At 42.4% G+C, this 27686-nt stretch overlaps 1 protein-coding gene across 2 annotated transcripts; it reads left to right on the top strand.

The window, feature by feature from the left end:
• The first annotated feature begins 112 nt into the window (after positions 1–112).
• rftn1a (raftlin, lipid raft linker 1a) lies at positions 113–27590 on the top strand. 2 transcript variants are annotated; one of them, XM_042506953.1, is made up of 10 exons: positions 113–339; positions 8608–8759; positions 17591–17774; positions 20286–20394; positions 23511–24249; positions 24612–24815; positions 25826–25935; positions 26131–26234; positions 26797–26872; positions 27183–27590. In XM_042506953.1, the coding sequence occupies exons 2-10, from the start codon at positions 8612–8614 to the stop codon at positions 27588–27590; spliced, it is 2082 nt and encodes a 693-aa protein (XP_042362887.1). In that variant the 5' UTR covers positions 113–339; positions 8608–8611. The 2 variants fall into 2 exon arrangements, with proteins under 2 accessions (XP_042362887.1, XP_042362886.1); XM_042506952.1 differs by lacking the exon at positions 113–339 and having other exon boundaries at positions 8463–8759.
• The last annotated feature ends 96 nt before the right edge of the window (positions 27591–27686 follow it).

Raw genomic sequence — 27686 nt, 5'->3', positions numbered from 1 at the left:
GAGAAACAACAGGGAGGAGAGAGGATGAGTATAAAGCGCCCTCTCCTCCTCCTCCTCCTCCTCCTCCTCCTCACACACACGCTGGTGACTGAGAGGTAGACGCAGTGTTTATCATGAGCCGCCCGTGAGATCCAGCAGCAGTCAGTTGTAGTGTGTAAATGGAGGATTCATGTTTTGTTCCCGTTGGATCTAAGCAGCTGACCTGATGTGTGTGTTTGCCTCCAGCAGCAGTGACGGGGACAGACAGTGAGGAGAGGAGGGACGCACATCCACAGACTCAAGTGTGAGGAAGATTTCAGTCCAGCTTTCACTTCGCGCTCACTGCACACGACTTGACTGGTGAGTCCAACTCTTGGCTGTATTTTTTTTTTACTAGCAAAACAATAATTGGCACGAAATTGTGTTGACATTTGTTAGCCTATACAACTGACCGGACGTAAATGAATTATTTTTAAATAATATTTTTGTCTTTCTTATCGTGCCTCGCTGTTAAACATGTGATTTTACACGTTTGGAAAAAAAAACTTTAAACAGAGTTATAGACATGTATAAAGGCGAAAATGCTCTCCTAAAATGAAGGTCAGCAGTCATAGAGAAGTGTTTGGAAACCTTTCACAATAAAACACTCGTGACAGAGAGAAATCCTCTCGGTTTGGACGCTCAGCCGGGCGTTTGATTTGTGTTGCGTTGCGTGCCATTTGTTATCCGTGGCGGAACGAAATGAATAAGCCCTCTGCTCACTGTCACAGGTTGAAGTGAACTCAAGATATGCGTGACGGAGTAGATGTCTCGAGCGCAGATGGAAGAGAGAGAGAGGGGGAGTGGAGTGTGTGTGTGTGTGTGTGTGTGTGTGTGTGTGTGTGTGTGTGTGTGTGCGTGTGCGCGCGTGCGTGCGTGCGTGTGTGCGCGCGCGTGTCAAAACGTGAGAGATTTGGTGCGTAAGCGACCTGTCATGTATCATTTCCCATTCGCTAAACTACCGGCGTTAACGGGCAGCACCAGCGAGCCACGTGTTAGGTGTGTGTGTGTGTGTGTGTGTGTTTGTGCGCGAGGTGGGGAGAGACGTTGAGGTTGAACGCACCAAAGAGTGAGAACCAGAAACATGTAATTTCAAGCTAGGCTGCACCCACAAAATGCAAGGAGCATCAATTAGTTACATTGCTATGTATGGGCACTCACCCTATAGCTTGGAAATCTATTTGGAAGCACTTGAAAAAGCGCTCATTAGTAGTGAATGACATCCAGTTTATTACACAGGTCCTATTCTATAAGTCAGTGTTTCTCAACTTCGGCCTGCGGGCCAATTCTGGCCCCTTAATAGGGTGCTGAGTGGCCACCAATCATTTTCTAATTCACAGTAAAAAAAAAAAAAAAAAAAAAGATTCATGCTGGAAATTGTTTTGGAAATCATAGAAACACTCTAAAATCCCAGAAATGCTTGAAATGTCCTAAAGTCAGAGAAATGTTTGACAATCCTAGAAATATCCTAAAGTCCTAGAAACATATGGGGCTGGTGCAACTGGCCCCTGGCCCCCAAGCCAAGCAAACAAGTTGAGTACCCTGCTACAAGTCATCCTCAGAAAGAGTAAGAAATTTTAAATAATGGCTATATGCATCCTGAGAGTGTACCTCAGGATTTGGTAAATTGATGCCCCAGCCCAAACAGTCTTCCTTTGTTAATAAACTGTTCTTTTTAGAGTGAAATAGGCTGTGTGAGGCGCTGCACCACACACCAATACATCAACGTCATAATTTGTTTTTATCCTCCCCATGCAGCCTCATTAAAACACTGTTTGAGGTGACTACTTTGGTGCTTGAGGGAATCGCACCTCCCTCCAGGCAACTTGACATGCTCCCAGTCTGCTCCTCTGTCTGTCTTCCTCGCTCTCCTCTGTCTGTCTGTGTTGCCACCCCCTCTTCTTTATTCCCTCTTCTTGCTGTCCTTCCCCCATTCTTGGATAGAGTAGAGCTCCAACCCAGTGGGAGGAAAGCCCACTCCCCAGGTCTCAGTCTGTCACCTCTAATTTTCAAATTCAGTGAAACACATCCAGTTTAATGCAGTAATGATGTATTGACGACAATGGGACCATTTTCATTCACATACCTTCCTGTTTTTGCTGTCAAACAATAGCACGTCGATAAAAAGTGACTTAATACAGAGTCAAACTGCTGATGGGCTAAAACCATTCCTTGCATAGACAGTGCACTCACAAGCAGTAGGAATTAATGGCTTCCTAGGCCCATAAAGCCCTATAATAAAGGAGACTGGAAGCCAGTAATGAAAGTTTTAATTGCTGATGCTTGCTATAAATCAGTTAAATGCACCAGGTATAAAAAATAAACACAACCAACTGTATATTACATGCAGCAAAACAAAAACAGTCCTTCTCGGGTGGCTTGTAGTCAGCAGTGATGCCAGAAAGTTTGCGCCTTTTGATAAAAGCTTGCTCAAGACCCTGAAGTGGTCAAATATTTGTAATCCCTGGTCAAGGGGGTGTGCCAAAATTACTCCCACCCCCTTCAAAAAAAAACAAAAAAATTGGCATTCTAAAAGATAAAAATGGAAATGGCAGAGTGCATTAGAGAAAGAGAAAATAATAAGGCAAAAGCTATGCAGGAGGCAGTACAAAAAAAAGACGAAATTTCCAACAGAATTGTGTGACCTGATGGGGGGGGTTCTTTCTTTTTTAAATTTGCATTTATTTATTTTTTTAAATCTTGTGTGTGTGTCCCTTTTTTATCAGTCCGTGTCCCCTCTCTAAATCTGGACATTTTTGCTGGTCTGTGAAGACTGCGTAGGTGGAGCTCATCATGAGTTAGTTCCCCTCAGCTGCAGTTTGAGGAGTTTGAGTCACAGGGTGGATAATTTATCTGTCACTCCGGTCAGAGCGGATCAGATGATTGGATGAGAGGAGCAGCTGCTGTAGAGGCAAAATGTAAAATTTGAAAACCAGGTTAATTAAGCAGTTTCACTTTCACTGCCCCTGGTTTTCTGCTGCTCCCTCTGTGGCCAGAGTATACTCTGTGATCAGAGAGCATTGTAAAAGGCAAAACTGAACAGTCAAGCCTACATACTCTGCCTACAGCGCTCCTAATGAATAGTCCAACTCCAAAAATATGACATCAGTTTATTGTGGCAGATGTTTTGGTGGTGGTGGGTCACCCCAAATAAACGAATGCATGGAAAACCCTACACATACCATATTCTTCTGTTGTTTTTTATTTATTATTGTTCGTAAGCTAAGGTGTTTATTTGTGATCATTTTTCATTAGATCTTGTTTTTGTTAGATATAAATGCATGATGATATCGGCACGTCATTGGTATCAGCAGATATTGGCTTTAAAAGTAAATATTGGAATCGGCCAACATGCTGATTTCTACCGATATTACAAACAGCATTGTATTTCATGTCTCCATCTGCTGCTGGGCCATTATGATAATAGTATGCATAATAAGATGTTGCTTCTGCTACGGAAGAGACTTGATGATCAGTAAAATTAGGTGGGGAAAAAAGTAGAGATATTGGTATTGGTAATTAGCCAAATGAGTTGTTATATATCGGCATAGTGGATATTGGTAAAAAAAAAAAAAAAAAATAGTGTGTATCCCAACAATAAACATAAAAGATTAAAGAAGAAGAGAAATACCTATGTCGTAGGGGGAGGGGGTCCACCCAGAGAAGCTTGCCGAGGGCGATGAATGTGCTAGGTCCAGCACTGACGCTGGTCTCTCTTCAGTATTTAAGATGCAATGTTCATGTTGAAAAAACTACCACGTCAGACAATCAAGTCCTTGTACCCCTATTTACTCTGACCTCCCCACATGTTACATTTTGCTGAATGCCACATTACTTCTTGCGTTGGCATCTGTTGTTAATGCTAATTCACAGGAGACAGTGTTGTGAAGACTCATGTATGAAGCTGGATGGCATTTTCTCTGCTAAGCCCATAATTATTGGGATGCTTCAAAGTGCATTATACCGTGACCACAGGAAATACTGATTGACTGGCTGGTTAAAGTATTATAATGGGACTAGAGCGAGACAGTGACACTGGGCCAGTTTATTGGCATTCGTTAGTTAATTCATATACATCAGTGTCGGTGATCATAGCGGCTGATGAATAACCATATGCAGTACAGAAACATCAAAGATATGTTTGAGGTCATTTAGAAACAGTGTCATTATTGCTCACTTTTCATCATACCAGCTGTTGCTACCTGTAGCTAGTCAGCACATTAGTGGATTCTGATAGGTGGATTTAAATATATACATGGTAGCTATAAAATCAATGGCTAGGACGATATAAAGGTTTCAGAGGAAAAGATAAAAAAATGAACTATTGGAGAGCCTCTCTGATGGTTCAGTCTATATTTACTGTTAATTTTCTGAAGTCTATGCCCATCTGTAACTCACCCTCTGCAGGGGATGAATGTTGCCTCTTGGAAAGCAGACATCCCCCAGCCTGAGTGGCATAGGAGGTAGCAGAGCAGTGGCACAGCGCAGACGGATTATGCTCTCGCGTAAATCCGCTGTCATTTCAAAACTCTCAGTTACAAGAGATTCTCTAATGAGAAGCCCTCTGCTGCTCCCTGTCTATCTCCCCTCTTCACTCCGTTCTCTCGTTTTCACTTCTTTTATCTGTCTCTCTCTCTCTCTCCCGTCTCTCCCCGTTAAATGGATGTTTTTTGCTGTCAAGGCCTTTTTCTGTCTGTGTGTTTGTGTGAGAGCAAGCGAGAGATTCTGTTTGAAGTGAACATGTAGAGGAAGAAGGCCTCATATGTTGCAAAAAAGGCCTCGAGTCTTGAAGGCGACTGAGTCTCTCCGGTACTACAACCACCTTGGTTCTACGTTGTGTCCAATTACAGATATCTGCTTCTAAACCGCACAGACAGAGTTCACCGGTTAAAGCGAGGCCTTTTTGTTTTGAAACAGAACCCTCAGCGCACAATAAAAAGGATGATGAGATGTTGGATCAAACAGTAGAGCTGCAGGCTAGTCTAGACCAAGACTTGAGCCAATCAGGTTTTATTTGAGAGCAATAAAACCAACTGCCACCAGCAAAATAGTAAGCGAGTTATTCCAAATTTTTAGGATTTTTCTTTTTTTTCTTTTAGCTCTGAATAATACATTATGCATTAATACAGTTTTGAAAATTGAGATGATTTGCATTAGGGTGGGGTAGAAAGTGGATCTAAGGAAAGACTTACTAATAGAAGAATGCAAACGAACCTCCACAGACATTTCTGTCTTTCCTGATAAGTCATTATGTTCATATTTTGACCCCATCTTTCCTCTACATTTTTTAATTTTCATCCCCTTTTTTTAATATCCAGCCAGAGATGAACCCTGCTGAACGTCCTCACATTAACCTGCCCCTGTTGCAGACAGAGTGTAGCACAGCCCTGGAGGGAAAATGTTTGGGAGCGGATCTACATGATCCAACTTAGTCATAACCGAGGGCCTACTTGACTGGCTCGCTGTTTGTCTGGAAACATTGTAGTAGTTTTATGGGACTGTAGAGGCTCAGCAGGGGGGGACTTCAGCTGTGAAAACTCACTGGGCCAGCAGACAGAAGGAAAGGACAGACAGTGTTTGGAGGGTGTGTGGAAGGGCATGATTTTAATGTAATGACAGGAATGATTGAGGACAGCGGTGCCACCAAATATCTTTCATAGGGGTGGCCAGATGGGGCCACTGAATCTCTTTGGGTGACACACCAAAACTGAAAGCCATAACTGAATTTCAGGAATTCGATCATGTTGTTGAAGTATGTTGACTATTTGAAAACTATCTCAATATGGGAGTTAACCCCTTGAAACCTGGATTGATGCCTTTTTACAAGCATTTATGATATTTGTGACACCTGATCAAATTAGTTTGATTTCTTTTGAAAACAAGGCAGTGAGCAACTTGGCAAGAAATGTCCTGCAAGTTGCCACAAATTTAGCAAAAGGTGATAAGAAAAATAACATGAACAAGAAGACTGAGGATAAATCACCAGAGAAGTAGCCACAGAAAAAGACAAAACTTGTTGAGGTAATGATTTATTCTAATTAAATATTCATTTTAGTACTTACCTTTTTTTCCCCAGGTTAATTACTTGTGTTTGTTTTCAGTTTTCTTTTTACTTTTTGTGTGTGCCAATTTTCAAGGCTTTTTCTTGTAACTCTTACTAACTAACTCTTTTTGGGTCATTGCTTACAAAGTTGCTCAATGCCTTTTTTGATATGTTCTACAAAGAAACCAGGCCACTTTGTTCAGGTTTCAAAGGGTTAGGGAATCACATACTGACATGCTTTTCTGCAGTTGAGAGTTTAAAGGACCCCAAATTTTAGCCTGACTCTGGAGCGATGTATAGCCCCCTTTTGGACAAGCCACAATGACATGATTGATACCAGTTGATTCCAGGAACAAAACATTTAATGGCAACAAGAATACTGAAGCTTAGGGGAGACTGGCCGATATCCATAGAACCCATTTTCATTCAGATATCTTGAGGCTAAATTTGAAGTGCTATTTAGTCCCCTTCTCGACCAGCTATGCCAATATGGTTGTTACCAATGGATGTCTTAGGTTGTCTAGTTTCACAGATACCACTACCTTCTAGCTTAAAAAAATGAGCATGTAGCAGCCTCTTAAAGACGGTCATATCGGCCTCTGTATATTTTTGAGGCCCTGGAGGTGCCACTGATTGAGGAACTGATTGTGCGACAGTGATCAACTAAAGGACAGAATCGGGAGACTAGAGTTTTGGGAAGAGGTTGAAGGGGCAAGACTGGAGGAAAGTTGATACATCAAAAGTGGACAGATGGAGTGAAAGTAAAAGTCAAAATGAGCTGGTAATAAAATACTAAGGTTCTTGTTAGCAGGGGAATGAAAAGAATGTTAGAATGACAAAAATGGCTAGTTTACTGTCAGACTAATCAAGACCATTGTACCAGTAGAAAGAAGGGAGTTGTCCTAATCAGGATAGTGGACAGGAGCAGAGCAGAGGCCGAAGAGAAAGAGGTGATTAAGGCACGGGTCAGACAAGATGACACATTGAAGAGCTAATGGTGTGAGAGTTTAAGAGGGGAGCAGACGGGTCAAGAGGAGAGGGAAGGATAATGGGAGGGAAGAATGAGATAAGATACACTGTTGCCTCTCTTTTTCTCCTCCTCTGGAAGCTTTGCCTCCTCCGTCTCTCCTCGTTTGTCCTCATTATGAAAGACCACGTTGTATTGAAAGAATAATGACTCTTAATTGCTTGTTCTTTTCAAAATTTAAAATGACAGAGTGCACTGTCTCAAGACAGATGAGGTATGAAAATGTATCGCGGATGCTGCCTTTTGCAACTTTGTAACCTTTTCGAAATGCACGTACGGCGCAATCAAAGCTGTAAGTCACCAAACGTGCGCACACACACACACACACGAACACACACCAGGCTTAATGTCGCCTGTTAGGATCGTTAGCTGAGTTAATGTCTGTACACTTGGCCCAATGGGAGTTACTGTGTCATTCTCCATGCTCCCTAAACAGATACAGAGATGCAGATATAGACCTGCCTCTAGGGAAGACATATGCACACACACACCACACACACACACACACACACACACACACACACACACACTCGCACACACAGACATGTAGATGCGCACCTCACCGTGCGGGTCTTACAAGCCGTGGCAGACGGGGATATTTAGCGTAACTGTGGTGATGGTTTGAGGGTACAGACGCTGTCACATCCAATTAGCTTTACAAAATTTGACCACGCCCTTTTTTGTCCTGTCTTTACCCCACTCTCTTGTCCTCTCTTCACACCTGACACCCATTCATCATTCCTGCACTTCCAATTCCCAAATCATTTGTCCCACCTCGCTTCTTCTTGCTTTTCTTTTCATGCAACTCAAATCTTTGGGTCTAAATTGCCTGTTGAAATTCAGAAGAGGAGGAATTTAAAAGGAAATTTCAAGCTTTCTCCAAATTGTATTTCCAATCATCCACCCTTGAGGGTATCTACTGGTCCTTACGCAATCTGAAAAACTCTTACAATAACACAGATTTCTTTGTGCTTCAAGGCTACCCTTGGATCAACATTTAAATTGGTTAGCAGTGAAATATGTTTAACGTCTCTCCTCTCCTCTCCCCGTCTATCTAGTCTCATGTCGCTTTGCTTGACAGGGCAGGAAATCGGTCTCATTTCTGCTTTAATTCGTTCTGATCAAACATGTCGCTCCCAATCAGCCCCATTTGATTAGGAGATGCCCGTATCACAGCCCACCAAGCAGGTAATGGCTGACACTTTCATATTTCAGTTTTATTGCAGTGTGTGTGTGTGTGTGTGTGTGTGTGTGTGTGTGTTTGAAAGTGAGAGAGAGAGAGTTAGAGACGCACATATTTCCCACAGCTTGAGCTTGCACGTGAGCAATAGCGTTCAGACTTGTGTGCGACTATCACACACACTATTGGAAGTGCTAATGTGTTCTGTATATTTAGAAACTCTATCAATTTCACGTCTCCTACTCCAGTCTCTGTTAGCACCCTCCTCTGTTTTTCTCTTTTCATCTCCTGTCTTTTTTTGATGTTCTCTCCTCTCCTCTCCTCTCCTCTCCTCCACAGAAATATGGGTTGTAGGCTTCCTAAGTTCCGGAAGGCAGAGGAGAGGCGAAGCCCGGGCAATATCTACTCCACCCTTCGACGGCCTCAGGTCGAGACTAAAGTGGGCGTGGCCTACACCTACCACTTCCTGGATTTTCTGTTGGGAAAAGAAGGTATGAACACAACTGTCCACATAATGTCAATCATTTTCGTAGAATAGTTCTCCTGCGAGCACTCAGTGTTGTATACTCATTCATGTGCAGAGTTTTTCCTTTGTCCTTTTTGGGTTGGGCTTGTGAAACCCAGTGAGATTTGTGCTTCATGTGACTTCACTTGACTTCTCCCACACTTGCATACTTGGAATAGTCATGTGTTACTTGTTTCTTCATGTGACACTTCTCTATCAAAGATATTGGACACAAAAAAATGGGTGAGGATGATGATCTAGCAACTGAAGATTTTTTAAAATCTTTTGCAGGGACATAAAAATGTTTTATTTATGATCACAGGATAAACTTTTCCTTCACATCCCATTATCTTATCCCCTTATTCTCTGAGATGATTGATGATAACATGACTGATGTTAACAGTGGTGCCCCAGTGGGGGGGGGGCTGGGTTGACCAGGGCCCTCTTGATACAATTGCTGGCTTCCCCTTTGGCCCCCTTGGGGAAAATAATTGGGGGCCAACATGCGCTCATTTTTTGAGCAAGGGGTCTTTGAACGCTCACTGCAAGATATGTGACTGAAATGGGTTCTAAAGGTACTCCCTAATGTTGAGAAGACTTGTTCCCAGTAACTGTTTCGTTCCTCACAATCAGTTTACTCCTTTCAAATTAAGGCAGTGGACTTGACTTTTTAAGGGAAGGAAAAACATCACTTTATGAAAAAAATTAATCTACTAATGTGTAGATATATACAACATTAAAGCAGGATTGTTGTAGAACTTAACATAAACTGTACTTGTATTAGTCTATGCATATTGGATAAATACTCATACTAGCCGTAAAATAAGAAACGAATTTATCCAATTTTTGAGCTCTCCACATTGACATAGTTTTTATCTAACCTTTACACGTTAGCTGCATAAGCAAACTCCTGAATTCAGTCGTGGCTTTTGATTTTAGTGCGCCACTCTAAGATTTTCAGTGGCCACATCTGGCCACCCCAATGAAATATGTCTTTCTCAACAGTAAAACAATGTGGGTAGCATCCATTGGCTTATTTTATGCTAAAAATCCCACAATGCAGTGCCTCTGTGCTCCTAAAATGTAAAGTAAAGATTAATAAGTTTCCGAATTGCCTCACAGTAGAGAAACTCACTGAGTGTTTATTTTGTCACTGGGGAGCAGTGAATGAGTGAGTGATAGAGGAACTGATTTCAGAAACAGCTCAAATTCAAGAAACACAGCAAATCTTGGCTGTCGGATGCAGCAGGCAGTCTCTATTCAGATTTGATTCACATTTGTCCCACTTCCACTCTGGCGAGGACAGTCTCCAAGGAATGTGTCTTCACATTTGGTCACAATTCAAAGGAATTACTGAGCACCTTGTTGCTTGTACGGTTGTCTACTTTCCGTTGAACCCTTTTCTGCATCGTCATCCTGAACTCTGGCTTCAGTGTTTGTGTGTTCCACTCGTAAAATAGCCACAGTTGCTATTCCAACTTTAACCAGTTAAAATGAAATGTTTAGGTCAGCAACTCTGCGGAACTGTGTGTGTTTTTTTCGTACTGTAAGTATCTTGAGGGTGAAAAGTGGCTTATAAGCTGAAGTTGTGTCTTTGTGCAGCTCCTGTTGCAGAGAGTTCAAAGACTTCTCTGATTCTCAGATTCAGCTATATTGTGCACCGTGCAGCCGTGCCCTCCAACTATCCCCCTGCACCTCCCTCGCAATATGACAATACACTAAAGCTGATGTGTTACAATAACACAGTTGAACTGTGTGTGTATTTTTGCAAATAAGAAAAATAGTGATAATGTGTGGGTGTGTGTTTGTTTGTGTGTGAGTGTGTGTGCATGCTTGAGGCGTCTTGAGGATGTTTGATGAGAATCCTCCAGAGGCATCTGGTTTCTAAAAATACTAATTCTGCCATTGTGTTGGTGTGGACTGTGAAGAGATAGAAGAGAGGGATGGAGCGAGGAGGAGAAACAGATAGTGTTAAAGCCGATTTTTTTTTTTTTTTTTTTTTTTTTAAACAACCTCTTTTTCCTTATGGCTTAATGTTCCTACAAGCCTGCTCCATGCTCTCCTTCACCCGACAAGCTGAAACAGGTGCAAGTAGCTCACTGAAGTCCACTTTTGTTTTAGAGCACTTTCCAATGCAACACTGTAACAGACAGCAGGCAGAACGCCACAGCCAAGTGGCAATGGTCTGTTTGCCAGTCGGCTTCATTTTCAGCCAGCCCTATTATGTTTGGCAAATTGGTTAGGCTGTAGTGTTGGCTGGGAGAGATCTGGCAACTCGGAATGGTGATGGTGACCAAAACAGACAATAGACACACAGGATTTGCTCGTCTTTCTCTTTGCTAAAGGCAGGAGCAGATAAATTGTCTAATCGCACGGGCAGCAGCGGCACACACATAGATACAGACAGACCGCACACACACACACTGTTCAGACAAGCAGCGATGGCGGCTCATTCACGCTCACACAAAACACTTTTATAGCACTTTAGTCAACAGAGTTAGTGTTATCTTTCAACCGACAGGCAGGTCATTTATATGGTAAACTCACTGACGCCACCTGAGCTGCTTAAGATGGGTATACTCTATTTTAGGATAAACACAGCTACTGTGAATTGATTGTGTTTGTGTGTGTGTGTGTGTGTGTGTGTGTCTGTGGTTGTGAGTAGGTGTATGCCTGCCTCTCTCTCTCTCTCTCCCTCTCCATTTGTGATAGAGAGACCAAGAGAAGTGAAGGATTCCTGAAGGATTATCTGATTGTTTGTGGAGATTGAGAGACCTCATTCCCAGCAAAGGGATTTATTTGTATTTGTGCGTTTGTCCGTGTGTGTGTGTATGTAGGAGGCAGATAGAGGAATCTGTATGTCAGTCCATGACATTGAGGAAACCCACGGTCAAATCCATGCTTTAATTCAATTTGGCTTCTATTAATGACATTATTTTCCTGCCAGCGTGACTTGATGACTCCTACACAGTAGTGAAAAACAAACATCTTTGCCGGCATCACTTGGTATGTGAGTCTAGGTGGCTGTTTATTAAACTAAGTTATGTACTTTGGAAGAGGAGTTTAAATGTTGGAATGAAGAGGAGTGCAGCGTGGTTTGTAACATGACCTTTGACTTGTGAGTGATGAAACTCACCAGAAACAGTGTTGCTGATAATGTAGTGTAAGCCTTTGTTTTATGGGCTTTGCTCTAACTGCAGGAGTGTTGCAGCTGAGAAATATTTCCGTGTGACTAAGCCCGACTTGCTCACACTGGGTCAGAGCGACCCTGTGGTGAACACAGGGAGGATGAGAAAAAATGTGTTCAGTGTTTTAGGCATTTGTTCTGTGCTTCTCACATGGAGAATGTATTTGATTTTCAGCTTCAAAACCAAAGTCTTATTCTACAGAAGCCTCTCACCAATCTGCTGTACCTCGACATGCACCTTTACAATAGGTGCCATGATGTTCATTATTCCTATTTTAAAATGGATTGGTTACCCTGACATGTCGCCATGGATGTCGAGTATGAAATGTAAGAGCCAGGTGTGACATTTTAACCCTCCTTTGTGTCGAGGCTGTGCTCAGATAATGAGCGGAAGAAAGCGCGTAGCATGAGCAGAAAAGAGGTAGAGTGGAGAAGAAAAAAAAAGCAGAGTAGAAGGGAGGCAGAATAAAGTCAAGGAGGTGCGACAGTGAAGGTGAGAGAATGAACTTCACATTAACAATAAAAAAAAAATAAAAAAAACAGGTTACCAGCGTGTGTTAGTAGGGTCTGGAGCGAGGAGGGAAGCAGAATGTCTCCAGAGCGAGGAGGTGTGAGAACGAGTGAGCGAGCGGGAGTCAGGAATCTGAGAATGTGTGAGGAAGTAAGTTAGGTGTGATGCTGCGTGACTAACGCTGGTCTCTGGAGCAGACAGTGAGGAGCTGAACTCTGCTGATGACTTTCTGCCTCCCCGCAGAGACAGAGACCCACTCGGCTCATTAAAACTTACAACATGTGTCTAACGCTCAGCGGCGTGTGTGGGCGTGTGTGCCTGTGTGGCTTTTTGCTACTGTACACCTGTGGGCAAGTTTATTTTGATTGGAGGTACATATCTGCTGTGCTTGTGTGTGTACACGACCTACACATGAATTCTGCGATAGATTATTTCCTCTGTTGACAAAGACTAATACATCCTCTCTGCCTTATGTGCTACATCTTTCCTATCTGATGTATTTGGCTCAGAGAGCAGGCGAAGCGAAAATCCATCACTTTGCGAGATCTTTGCTGCCTGACACACTTTTCCAGGCAAACTTTTTTTTTTTTTTTTTTTAAATTGTTCAAACCATTTCTCTGGATAGTGCTTTTTTGCAGTTTTAGTCCCATTGAGAGACAACCTAATAGCCAAAATAAGTGTTGACATTGTACCTTTGTGCTAACCACAGATATGTAACATTGACATTGGTACGTTATTTTATAGTGGGTATGGTGAAATTTTGTTTTTTAACATTTCAACAATTCCGTGGTTAACGTGTGGTTATGTTTAGGCACATAAACCATTCGATTATGGCTAGAAAAAGCCAAATGTGGCTTAAAAATCTCAGTTTTGGAACCACAATAATGGTTGCAAATGCTGTGGATTTCCACAGTTGCTGCTCAATACGCTGGTGATAAGTTGCTATAAAAAGAAAAAAAAAGGAAGAAAGAAAAAGAAATCTTACTGCTGTCTAGCTAAAAACGCCTGGTTTTGATGGCAGAGTTGCTGCTGGAAAATCAGTTGATGTGTCACTTAAAAAAAAAAAAAAAAACGTTTCTGATCTATCGCTAAAAAACCACCCAGTTTTTAATGGAAAAATTGCAGCTGGAGATGCCACCAGTGTGTTGTTTTTTTTTTTAAAGAAATGTTGCCACTGACTTACTTAAAAAAATCCAGCTTTGGTTGCAAAATTGCTGCTGGAAATACTGCTGATGTCTCTATGAAAAAATACAGATATGCTGCTGATGTCTCGCTAAAAAACACCCCATAATGCTGCCAATGTCTTGCTAAGAAACACCAAGTTTTGGTGGCAAAATAGCTGAAAGAAATGCTGCCATGTGTCACTAAAACGACACCCGGTTTGAGTGTTTGTTGGTCCGCAGCTTGGCAGCTTTCTCACCTAGGTGTCACGCCTCCACATCCCAGACAGCTTATATAAATATAATCAGAATTATGTCACTCCAGAAATGTTGCTAAGATACATGTGAGATGCACAAATGGAAACAATCGTGGTTTGCAGAAATGTACAATGCCAACATTTTCTTCTGGTGACTGGGCTGTGAGAGAATACCAGCAAAGACGGCACACTCACAGCATCACACGTACATTGATACTTTATGCGCCTTAAGTGCCACTCTGTCTTCTCCTGCTTGTACTGTACTTGTCAGCCATTTTTGTCAGACATTTCCTCTGAAGCAGGCCTTCTGAGGAGACCAGGCCTCATTTTGACAAAGCTCAGATGCTGACCAACATCTCTCACAGCCCCCGCGGCTGCATTCCGAAAAACAGTAGGGAGCTCCTGGCTCCAGGAAGCTGATTATTTTATAGTCACTGTTTTGGCACATATCCTTGCCTAAAACCTCTGCAAGTCATTAGAAGGCTATTTAAATAAACGTGAACCTCCAGCAAGCACAGGGATAAGCCTTGAGGTTGGCTCTGAGTAGTAATCCCCATGCATCACCTAGCAGGCTTAGTGCAAACTCTTTCTTTCTCGTTCACACACGCACACAGGCAGAAGAGATGGCCCCTACACACTGGCTGAGATACAGTGGCACACATACACTACAGAATATGCTTTACAGTACACACACAGAAATACAAGGATTTTGTACAAGGAATTAATAAGCCCTTTCAAGCGACTAGAGGGAAGGGGGATGACTCTCACAACTTTGAATGCAGCTTGTGAAATCCAGGGTCAAAAAATGAGGCGTTGCTTGCGATAAACAGTGGCTGTCATGTCGTCAGAGCTTCAGGGTGGAGATGGGAATAGCAAAGCACCCTTGGATTTCTGTATCTCACTTTTAAACATGCATGTATGGATGCAGATATTCCCACTCCATTACATACTGCATATCCCCACACTCTTCTTGTCCGATCCTCAAAGTCACGAAAAACACTCCACTCCATCAGCCGTCTCCCTTAAAGGAATACTTCACCCCATAAAGTACTCGCCCAGTGTTATGTTGAATTATGAAGAAAACTTTTTGTTTTTCTTGCATGCCTCCACAAAAATGGATACATTTTTTGATTAAGTAAAAGGACTCAATGTTTAACACCAACAACATTTATTCCAAAACATCTGTTTACAAACTCTCACACAACTAGTGCAGTGTTGTCTACGTCTCATTTATCCAATTGTATGCTCAGTTCAGACCACCCTCTCCGAAAAGGAACTGAAAGTAAAACGTGTCGATGCCCTCTTCAGACTCCACTGACAAAAACAGTAATTTTACCTCGCTGAACATGGGAGCTGCTGATCTATCACTGCCTTAATCAGTTATTGTGGTACTGTAGCATTTTCAAAGGTCAGTTCTGATTCAGCAAAGTCAAACACAAACAAACAGATATCCAGATATTTGGGCCAAGACATCCCCCATTCACTGGATATTTAGGCTAATCTCTTTAAATATGTATCACATATGAATGTAGATAGTGGAAAAAAAAGCTAAAAGAAAGGTAAATCATCATCAGACAATAGCCGATGGGTTCAGAGATTGCATATGGGCCCATGTATTTTGTCTGTTCACACATTTTTTTCACTGAAATGTGGTTGGTTAATGCTAAAAATGGATTAGACAGTGGTAGACCAGCAGCTCCAGTGTTTAGAGAAATAACATTGCTGTTTTTGTTAATGGAGTCTGGCTTTGAAGAGAACTTAGATAACTTTCATTTTTGGCTCAGTTTGAGAAACAGCTGTCAGTTTAGGAAGTACTGAGCACACTAATGGATAAATGAGATGTGGACTGTACTGCATGAGTCATGTTAAGCGTTGGTAAACATATGTTTTGATATAGATTTGCTGCTGTTAACCTAACATGGAGTGAGTTACTGACATACAAATGGTCATTTTTGGGAGGCAAAGTATTCCTTTAAACATATATGCTCACACACAATCTTTGCACACTCCCAGCACTACACCTCCCTGCCCCTTACGAGCTGGCACTATAAAACTCCACCCGGCTTTTCTGCCCCTGAGCCGTTCCCATGTTCCCATTCTGGAGCGGAATTGCAGCCTTCCTTTAAATCCCACTGTGGCAGACAGTATAAATGAAGTCGCTTCCCAGCCTAAAGCGCCACATAACACTCTAATAACTTCTGTATGCCTTGCCTGAATTAGCTGCGATGCCTTGCCCGCGTGTTGTCGGTGGGTGAGTGCCAGCCGTGCGCAGCTAATGACAGCTAATGACTGTTTACGGCGAAAGGATCGTTGTTATCCCCCTCCACCACCCCGCCCCAGTCTCCAGCTGTTATTATTATTATCATCACTGTACTGCTTTTGATAAGTCCCCACAGACACCCGTTTAAGTGTTTGCTTGATGAAAGGCTCTCGTGGTTCCAAGCAGTTATGCCAAGATGATGTGATGGTTGTATTTTCTCAGGGAGTTTTTCTCCCATTGTTTTAACCGAGGTGGGAGTCAAGAGAGTGTGTGTTCACATGCTTGTGTCCTAGCAGGCTGGCCAGCCTCTTATGTGTGTATGTTTGTGTGTATGTGTGAACACGCCAGATGATGGAGAACAAATTGAAAATGAGATGGCTTGCACATCTTTTTTTTCCTCTCCCTCTGTGTGTGCATGTGTGTGTGTGTTTTTGTGTGGGTCTAGTTAATTTATTCAGGTTATTTTCTCTTCTCCAGACCCATGCAAATGAGATTGAATGGGAAAGGATGACAAGCATTCAGGCACAAACAGACAGCCTCATCTCTCTGCTCTCTCTCTCTCTCCAACACTGCTAACTGCCTCTCTCTTTCTGTGTCTCCCTTTTCTTCACTTCTCTCATCTCTTTTTCCACGCTCCTCTCTCTCCTGAACACACCTGGCTTCGCTCAGCGATACAGAAACACACAGCCATGCATGCACGTGTTCCCTTAAAAGCCCCGTGAACAGAGAGGGAGCTTTACTACAATGTGCCGACCCTGAGAGGGCGGTTCTCACAAACATTGTGCTCTCCCTGGTGGATTTGCAGTGACAGTTTGCTCCCATACGATAAGCTCTGCTTACCATTTCCACTGAAGTAAAGGGGTTTTCTTTCCATTGTGTTTGGTAATAAGGGAACCGGCTCTGTGTTAGCGATTGGTGCTAATACCACACGCCCAAACAGGCAATGTGATAGCATTGTTTTTCCAACCTTTTGATGTATGTGTGTGTGCATTTTGACTATATTCAACTGCCTGTTAGTCTAGGTGAAAAATATGTTTATCTGTGTCTGTAATATGGATGAGTGTGTGTTTCCAGCATGCATATACATGCATCTGTGTGTCTGTGTGTGTGTTTTCCAAAAAGCAGGCTGCTGGTGACAGTGAGGACAGAGGCTAATAGTTCTGGTGTAATTAGTTTCAGATTTAGCGTGAAGATGCCATGTGTTGTTGTTCAGGGGGAATTATCATAATGAAACATGCTCGGTCTTTGTTTCTTCACACCCTTTGTCCCTGTTTCTCTTTCCCCCTTCTTTTTTTCTTCCCTCTTTCTCTTAGTTGCAGCTCTTGCCTATTTCTTTACTATTTTTTTCTGCCTCTTTTGCAAACTGTCACGTCCATGTGTTGACTTCTTATTGTCTAACTATGTGATTCTCCCTCCCCTCTCACCCATTGTCCTCCCTCCAGAGGTGCCGGTGTCGTCCGTGCTTTGTCTCTCCTCTGTGAGAGAGCTACCAGTTCAGGTCAGAGAACTCTATGCGCAGGGTTTTGTCCTGGTCGCCGTCCATCCATTTGTCCATCCCTGTGGCCCTCGTCACGCACACATCCAACGCCAGCTCCACAGGGCCGTGCTGGTCCGAGAGACTCCGAGGTACGCACACCAAACACACCTTTGTCTTTAGCAGGAACACCACTTTCATAGAGAAAACAGGTTTGGGAGTAAGGATTTATGCAGCAGATTGATTAAGATAAATGAGCTTTTCCATCTGCAGCCAGATTTATATAATAGTTAGCAGCTTTTGCAACTTCATTGTTTTGACATGGAAGCCAATTGAGACCCATTACCACAAGCAAAATTCTGCACCTCACCTCTTTCTCTTGATGTAAAATTAATTGCCGATGAGTCAGCCACAAAAAAAATGTCTAACTTTAGCTCACTGTCCCAATTCTTTCACTTTTGACTGTACATAATAATATAGTGTACTGTGTGACTACACTGCTTGCTGTGTATCTCTTTTGTAACCCAGTTATTCTCTCAGAAAAACTATAATATTCACATCTATATTTGAGCAGAGCATTATGGTCATACTCTCCTACTATCAGCTCTGGTACAGCATGAAAGCTGAGCTTTATTCTCAGCAAATCATTGTGGAAGTTATTGACACATCTGCTCCAAACGCCAAGTACATGTACGCAGAGACCTCTGAAGTCCCTATTGTGAATACAATTGTAGCTCCATTTCAATTTGAGTCTTAAATAATGTCAATCTTTTCCATTCTCACACCAGTTTTGTCTTTATATATTTATTGTTTTTTTTGGGGGGGGGGGGTTTAGAGGCATCTGGCAGTGAGGACTGTAGATTGTAGCTAAAAATTTCCCCCATGTGCCAAGTATGATCTCCCAGTTAGGATTCCTTCAGTGTCCATTGGAGGTTTTTACTGGGAGCCAAATTACCTGCAGAGGTCTCATCCTCTCCAAAACATACAAACCAAAAAGTTAATACTGCTTAAACACTGAGTAAAGCAGTTTCAGAAAAATCTGTGTTTCTCTGATGCTGTTGAGCTCATGGCGGACAGTCACTAATTCAGCACCTGCTAACGCGTGCTCACCCTTTTTTCTCTAAAATCCAGATGTTCAGGAGGCTTTTAGTGGGAGCCGAATAATTTGCAGCAGTCTCCTTCTCTCCTAAACAAATGGATTTAAATAGTAAAAACACTGAATGAAGCAGTGTCATGTTAAAAATCTGTGTTTTTCTAGTGCTCGTCGGCTCAGCCAGAGAGGCTTCCAACCAAAGTGGCTGATGCAAAAACTGAATTAACCATATCTAGAGCCAGTGTTTCATTGGTCCATTAAATGTCATGGAAATGTTTTGAAATTTTGTCCATTAATATGTGGGGAGATTGGATAAAAGTAACATCCATATAACTCAGGGATCTTATATCCTAGTATTTATTGTCAAACTTTATATATAATTCCCTAAAACACAATTATTTTCTGACAGTTCCCAAACATATGTGAGTGATCTACAATACATCAAATGATCCACCCTCCCTCCAACATATCTGACAGATATCAGCTTATAGAACTTCATGATAATTTGGATGAAGAAATGTCTCTGTCGTATAGAGACGGGGACCCCTGTGGATCAGTCTTTGTGTCTCTTCACTTAAATAACCATATGTTGTCACTTACTCTTCGCAATTAAAGGAGTTACTTTGCTTAGCCCACAGTTTTGGGCATCCTGCCGCGTACTGTGTACGCTTTGTAATGTGAATTCAAGGCGTAGGGTACTGTATACACACTCACTCACACGCAAACACCGATGCACACACACACTCTAGTGCACAGGCAGGTGCCGGGCTGCTCCTTTGATGCCCCTCCTGCCAAGTGGTCCTGCTGCTTCCTGGCACCTGTCACCGTGGAGACGGTTGATTGCATCATCAGCGCTCGCCAGAGGGGAACGGCACGCTGAAAGAGAGAAACCATCTCTCCATCCTTTCATCTGCTTTCTTCAGTGATGGCCGTCCCCCCTTTTCTTTTGTCCTCCTCACCCCCCTCTGTCCCCTATAACTCCGCCTTTTATCTCCCCATCGCCGCCATCCCCTTTCATCAAAAACCCTAAAAATGAAAGAAAAACAATCTGACAGATCTAGTGTTTCAAATCTAGCTGAGAATGTCACTCACGCCTCAGAGCACAAGATATTACCACGGCCTTCCCACTGACCTCAATCCAAATCTGAAGAGGCGTATCTGAATACTCCTTTTATGATGGTGTCTTGCAGTGGGAGCAGAAGGAAATTCAGTCCCTTTTTCTATCTAATGAATCTATTGTGATTGTGGTGAATGTGTGCTCTCCTTAAATGGAAAGTTCAGCCTGCACCAGAATTGACATTATGTTTTTGCTGTGATCATTCTGGGTCAATGAGTGCTCGTGAACATGAGCATGTCAGCAAGAATCTCATTTAGACTGTAATGTTACTGGGTGATGGAACTGCTCTGGTGATAATGGAGAGAAAAACAAACCTAAAGGAAATGCAATGTAACAGTACGAGAACATTTGACATGTTTTGGTTCATAAGAGAGGAATTGAACTGAAATAAAGGACATGATTGATGCTTGATACTATATATTTGTCTGAATTGTGTTATTTTTCACCCTGTAGTTCAGAGAAAAGCCAACTGAGGTGGGCAAGACATCGTCTGGAGACAGATGTGTGTGTGGCAGGTCACCAGGCTGCTGACCCAGAAGTGATCCAGAGCTACGTCAAGAGAGTGAGTACGAATTTTGCAATCAGTGTTCTGCAGAATACGTCTAAGGGGGTAAAAAATATTTTTTTTAATTAGTGTGATAACCAGGATGTGCACCATGGCTTTAATATAAATCTTCGCCCGCATCATTTCGGTCATTTTGGGAAATACCATGTGCATACACATGATAGTGCATGTAAAAGTTGAGCTGTGCTTGTAATTTTCAGCCTGACAGGCAGTGGTGCATGTAACTGCGGCTTCCAACTCTCATGCATTGACTGCAAGACCATGGCAATTGACAGTTTTCACAGGCTCTCATGCCACATGTCCTTTTTCTCATGCAATGAAGAACAAATTTATAATTGATAATGGCGCAGTGCAAAAAGAGGACACTGTCAGCGCACGGACAGACAAGACAGAGCAGCGCAGTGCAACAACAGCACTGTGTAAAACACTGTGGTCAATTCATTTTGTGACTGTACCAAAAGAGGACAAAAAAGACAAAGCAAGACGCGTATTTCAGCTATTTACTATTTAAAACACTTCCACATACATGTAGCGTTCTTGAGTTTGAACTCTGCTTGTGCATTGCAGTGAGATGTCGAAGTGTGCTACTCACCTGTAAATGAGTCTATATGCATAAGTGTTTTAAATAGTAAGGTTCTAGCAAAAATACGTGTTAGGAAAATGCATGCTTGTGTGAGAGTTTGTAAAAGGATATTTGGTTTTAATTTTGCTTCTGTGCTCCCATTTATTTCCATTCATCAGGAGTGTTTATTTCTGGATTCACAATGCTTCAGTTAAATGAAGAAATATTTTAAATCAACACTCGTTATTTGTGTGGTGGTACAAGAGATGCACTGATCCAGCCTTTTTTCCCCCCAATACCTGAACTTCGACTGCCTATGCAAATCTGATACCTGTTCTTTTTTTTGTCACAGTCTGTTTCCCAATTTGTTAAGACTTTTGGGAAGACTGGGCTAATGTATAAGACTCATTTAAGTAGCCTTTATAAATAAGCCTGTCTTTGTTTTCACTTTTTCAGATTATTGTTTTGAAGACTGTGTTTTCTTGGTTTTGGGGTTTCAGTTTATTGTGTTATTTCCCCTCCTGTGTTCGTGTGTTGCTTTTCCCTCTTTTACCCATCTGCGCACCTGCCCTGCATCAGCCTCGTTTATCCTTCTTTTCATCTGAGTTTCTTCCTGCCATCTACACACCTGCCCTGCATCAGCCTCGTTTGTTCCTCCCTGGTCCCACAATTTTCTCAGCCAATCAGCTGCCTGCCTGTTCTTGCCTCATCACCTTATACCCCCTCACCTGAGCCTCTCCCCCCTTATACTGCACCTGCACTTCCCATCATCAGTCTAGTTTGTGTTTGCAGGTTTTTAGTTTTCAGTTGTTGTTCCTTTGGTTTAAAGAGTGATCTTTTTGGGTTTGTGTTGTCTCCTGCATTTAGGTCCACCTGCTCTGCATTACATGTCATTTTTCTACCCAAGGCAACAGGAGCCTAGGGATTGCTGTGGCACTAAAAACTGAGTTTCAGCTTGAAATGTTGTTGCATTGTGGGCAATGTAGGTGGCAGGAATGTGTGGAATAAAAAACAACTTTTTTTTTTAAAACAATGTTGCAAGTCTCACAATGCCTCAGGAGCGCAATGCTAAATCTGTGGACTCTTATACCAAAAGTGAGCTATTTAGAATAGATAGATGGATAAAACTTTATTAATCCCACATTGAGGAAATTTGTGCATTACCACAGCTCAGATACAGATGACAGCAGGAAAACAGCAATTTAAAGCGATATAAATAAGAAAAGTAGCATTATATACAGCAATTTAAAAATAAAGATATCAGAGAAAAAAAGACACAATATATACCCCAATATAGACCCCTCCCCCCTGCTCATTCTCCACATTGGTTTTTTGTGCGTATGCCTCTCATGTTGGCGCGACATTACAGGGCTCAAAGAGCTACAGGCAACTGCCTATTATTGCCTGTCTGTGCCATGTGGTAACCTCCACCTCTAAAATGGATGGAAGACGAAAAGAAATCTGCAAAACATACTAGATTCCCACTAGTTGCATCTTCTGTGACATTGCTCACCGTCCTGTCACTAGGAAACAGGAGTAGCTACATAATGAATGGAAGGTGGCAGAAGGTTTGGTAAGCTATAATGAGACAGACTTAACCCTGAGATACCCTGCCAACCGCCGCGTCATCACCGGCATTTATCAGCTGTAAAACTCACTTTTAGTCTCTCTGCTCATGAATTCTCCAACAGTCCTACAATGGGAAATGAAAATGTGCTCTATTGAATAGATTTGCATCTGAACACCCATCGAGCACAAAGGGAAACCTGATTGGATGGAAATGCATATCACTGTGTATAATGTGATAGGCACTGGCAGCGTGACATGAATAACCAATCAGATCACAAGCTGCCAGAGAGAGTTCGAGATAAGAACCCAGGAGCGGTACCGGGCACACAGAGTGACAGGCTGGTTTTGTGTGTGTGTGTGTTTTAAAATTCTATACTTCCATTTCTCCAGCACTCTCTATCCCACCCACTCCCAATCTGTCTCCGGACATGCTCATCAGATAAAACTGTGCGACTTTGTGTAATTGCGAGTGTGTCGGGTTGGTAAAGGAGAGACTGGTAATATATGTTGTGTGTGTGTGTGTGTATGTATGAGTGTCAAAAATAGTGGGTAATGGGGAAGGATGTGTCTCATTATTGTTTGGTGGTAGTTTGCAATCTGATTTCTCTCCCGTTGAGCCTGTCTAAAACTGTCAGCCCAAATATCAACTGACAATTAACCACCAGAGCTCCATGGGAGAGAGCAGAACACACACACACACACAAACGCTGTCACACGCGTACACACACGGATGCGTTGAGATAATGAGGTCCTTTTGTCATTTGAATATTTGATCTTTGCAGATGATTAGGGTGGTTGTTATTTTGCCGAATATCTACTCCTCGTACGTCAGCCTTTGTTTGTGTGTAAATGAGGCTTTGTTTGTCTGACTGTAGTACTGTGCGAATTTATTTGAGGCGCTGTGAATGACGTCCTTTGTATTTATGTGTCACTCAAAATTTATTCCAATGGAGTTTTTTGTGTGTTTTTGTTACACCTGCAGATCCAGGATGTAGCAGAACAAGGGGTGATGTTTGTAGGCTTTCTCCAGCAGCCCGGTGGAGGGCCCTGCTACTTGGGGCACTGGGACCCTGAAGAGCTATCCTCTTTACATTCAAGCCCTTCACCCATACGTAGACACCCTTTCAGCGCCAACACCAGCCCAACAGATCCCACAGAGCCACATCATAATGACACGGACCGTCACCACTTTGAACTTCAAGAGTTAGATCATGAAGGAGTAGAGCGAAACGTACGGGACCACAAGATAAGAGAGCCGGACTTCAGTCCTCTGAAACCTATTCAGTGTTTTAACCAAGATGAGCAGATCCAGACCTTACAGATGAGCCTCAAAGAGTCACTAGAATCAACAAACCAACCTCAACATCACAGCAAACCCAGTTCAGACACAGTTCAGTGGTGTCCAAATCAAAACCAAGCAGAAGCCCAAGGGAACCAAATGTGTCCCAGCCCTCTGGAAACTGCAGGTATAATCAGACGGCATCTACCAGACCTCCAAGAATCCCCAGAGGAACGATTTAACCTTTCCAAACAGAGAGACGGACAAAGCTCAAGCTCCGACAGTTGGCCCAGCTCACCAGAACTGAATCGAGACCACGAAAGAAAGTCTAGCTCTACCTGCACAGATGGGCAAAACAGAGTGTCGACATACAACAATAACAATATCCGGCTCAAGGGTTCGGAGAAAGACAAGAATACAACTTCACCACCAGCGCAGGGTAGTGAGTAATCACATTTCTGTTTGTATGGGGGTTAATGCATAAATCATCACATAGGGTTCCTACGGATCCTTAAAAAGTCTTAAAAGGTACCGAATTTGTCAATTTAAAAAATAAGGAATTTATTATTAGTATGAAAATGTCTTACTGTATTTATTCAAAAGTCTTAAAATGCTAAGACATAGGAAGTGGTATGTTTTTTTTTTCCCCTCTTCAACTGTTGTTATTATAAAATCGGCGGTGAATTTAATTATAGTGGCATTAAAAAGTAAAAATCTATATTTTCTTAGCCTTAAGCTTAAGACTCATTATGCAGAGTTCTTTTTTGGTATCCAATTGTCAATTTTCTATCTGTGTTCCTGCAGGGATGCAGCTCTTTGCCTTGTACAACCACACAGAGGAGATGAACACTTCTCTGAGGTTTTATTCACTCAGGGTGCCACTACAGGTGCAAAAGGAGGCAGGGCTTGTCATGGAAGTTGACACACACTGGCTCGACCACATGACTCAGCATTTCAGCAGCGGCGCACACCTCATTGATGGGTTTTTCCACCTTGAAGATGATAACGGTATGTTTTGTGTCCATAGCAATGATCTATTGCTGATTGTCTTTTTTTTAAGCACTTTGTACGAGAAATGTGATGAAATTTCAGACAGGATGCCAGTTCACAAACACAAAAGAAAATCCAAAACAAATACAATAATGAAAACAATGAAAAAACATGCTTCAGAAAGCCAAAATAAATACAGTAATAGCAAACACTGCAAATGCAATGCAAAGTCCAAGACACACTTACCCTTGGGGTTTGTTTTGGCTCTCTGCAGCACTTTTTTGTAATTTCATCATGTTTCTTTTGTATTTGTTTTGTCTTATTTATTTTTGAATTGGGCTCATTTGTGAAGCTACAGCATCTTTCACCTAATGGATATGTTTTTGGCCATTGTAGCGCATTTGCTCTTGTCAGCCATCATAACTTTCACCCTGCAGTCATGTATAGCAAAAAAAAAAAGTATGCAGATGAAATCTAGGCAGCTTGAGTCAAACCCCACCAGAAAATGGCACAGAAAATTAATTTTGCATCGGCACAGAATAGCTCCTGATAGAATCTTGGTCTATAGTGTTCCTGAAAATGTCTGGTCGCTGTGACAGGACATGAAGTTAACAAGATGGTTAGGACTGAACCAAAATGTTTTTGGCCATAAAACCAAAACAAGGAGCTGAAAATGTCTAGTAAAGCTACTGGGGGAACGACAGAGATATTGATTATTGCAGCTTTAGAGTAACTATTTCACCATATGTCCTTAGCTTTCCATTCCACCAGTTCTTGACAAGAGGAAAAAGTAGCTCAGGCTGTAGATCTCTGCTCCACTGCTGGTAATGGATGACATGCATGAAGTGACATGCCATAAGTCCACGGCTTATACCATAAATCACTGTTCAGTCACCCATGGAATAAGTAGGCTTAAGCCACAGAGAACTGGGGGATCAATAGAGAGATTGGAGAGTGGAGATGAGCTTGTAACTCCTGTCTGACTCAAATACATCCTCTTCTGTCTCTAATTTGTCCCGTTTCCACAGACAATGGTGTTTCATCTGTGGATAGTGTGTTCATCTTCCAGAGCTCATCAGAGGAGACCGCAAACACCTCCTACGATGCTATCGTGGTTGAGCAGTGGACCATTGTTGATGTGGGTCTTTCGAGTTTTTAATACTTTGGTTGAGCCGTGCACTCTGAGAAATCCTTTGTGACTGAAGGTTTAAGCTGGTTTCTGTCAAACATTACATAAGAGTGGAAATGAAGGAAAGTAGCATGTGTGCTTGTGGCTGAGCTTAAATTTGCCTACCTGCATGTGACTGTAATGTGTTTTTTTCCTCCTGGTCAGGGTGTTGTGGTGAAGACAGACTACATTCCCCTGCTCCAGTCTTTGGCTCCGTATGGATGGAGGCTGATGTGTGTGTTACCCACACCAATTGTCAAGACCAACAGGTACAGAGCTACACCTCAGGACTGTTAGGTCTGGGACGATATGTTTATCTACCAATAATATACTATACTTGGGTGCCGAATCGATATGTGTTGGTTTGTTTTGTGTTGGGTTTTTTTTGTTGTTTTTTTGTTTTTTTTTACAGATCTACCAGTATTGCCACTTGAGATAATGATTTATTGCAATTTATGTTTACTTTTTAACACTAGACCATGGGGAAAAAGTTAAAACATACATTTGTGGAGACTGTATGTCATAATTTATATTTCCAGACACAATGCACATCTCATGCCGTTCAGCCTTTCTGACTTTCATTCAGCAGCGTCATATACTGCATACAAAGTGGTGAATATTGCTACTTTGGAAGACATACTATACTCTGACTTTTTTTGCTATTTCGGACAAAATACTATACCATGACTTTTTTTTCGGCTATTTTGGATGACATACTATAGTATGACTTTTTTATGGCTATGTTGGACAATATACTACAGTACGACTTTTTTTTGCTACAACAGAACAGAAGGCAACAGAAGTGAAAGTGCTGTTCTTTTCTTTCTGCAGTGACGGGAGTTTGTCGACCAAGCAAATCCTCTTCCTTCAGAGACCCGTTTTGCAGCGCAAGAGAAAAGACTTCAAGGTTTGTTCCCCTTTGTCTTCCATCCTCGCAGCAAATCTGTCACTTGTGTCTGTTGTGCCTTTAGGATACGTGGCTTTATGTCACAGAGGGTGCCATTAAAACATTGTGTTACTAAATATGGGATGTACAGCAAATATAAAACCGCTCAAGAGAAGTCTAATAATAGGCAAAGAGGCAACCTCAAACTGTACAGGAAAGAGGCGTCAATGAAGGAGGCTTTGTAGTGGTTTGGCAGGTGTCTGGAGAGATGGAAAGAAAAAGACGTGGCACAAAGCGCAAAACTGTCTCAAACAAATCTGTTTGGTTTCAGATGCTCAACCTCAGGGGTCGCAGCAAGACGAAGAAAAAATCTACTGAAGAGACGGAAGAGGAGAGAGAGAACATGTCCCCTCTGATGGAGACGGAGATGGACAGGTTGAGAGGAAACACAACAGAGGAGGAAGAAGAGGCAGAGGGGAGAAGGAGCAGAGACAGCGGAAGGAGCGAAGGTGAAGAGGAGAGGGAACAGGATGCGCAGCATCAAAGGGGCTTCTTGCTCCTTTCGAGGAGCAGGGCTTCTGTCGAGGAAGAGGAAACGGACGTCGACAGGATCCCTCTGTCCGAGCAGGAGTCGGCGGTGAGATGGACAGATGTGTGTCAGAGGGATGATGGAGGGGTCAAGGAGGAGGTGAAGACGGAGGAGCGCATCAAACAGCAGCTGTTTTCTGGTGTCTGTTGACACATTGGGCACAAAGCAGTTGGGGGAAAGTTAAGCCCTTTTAAAGTAACGTTTTGTTGATCTGGAGTTTCAGTTCCTCTGACAACCCAGGTGTAG

Source organism: Plectropomus leopardus, chromosome 18 (genome assembly GCF_008729295.1).
Source record: "Plectropomus leopardus isolate mb chromosome 18, YSFRI_Pleo_2.0, whole genome shotgun sequence".
NCBI lineage: Eukaryota > Metazoa > Chordata > Actinopteri > Perciformes > Serranidae > Plectropomus > Plectropomus leopardus.
The sequence above is the reverse complement of the archived record's forward strand: the minus strand, read 5'-3'. Positions and strand labels throughout refer to the sequence as shown.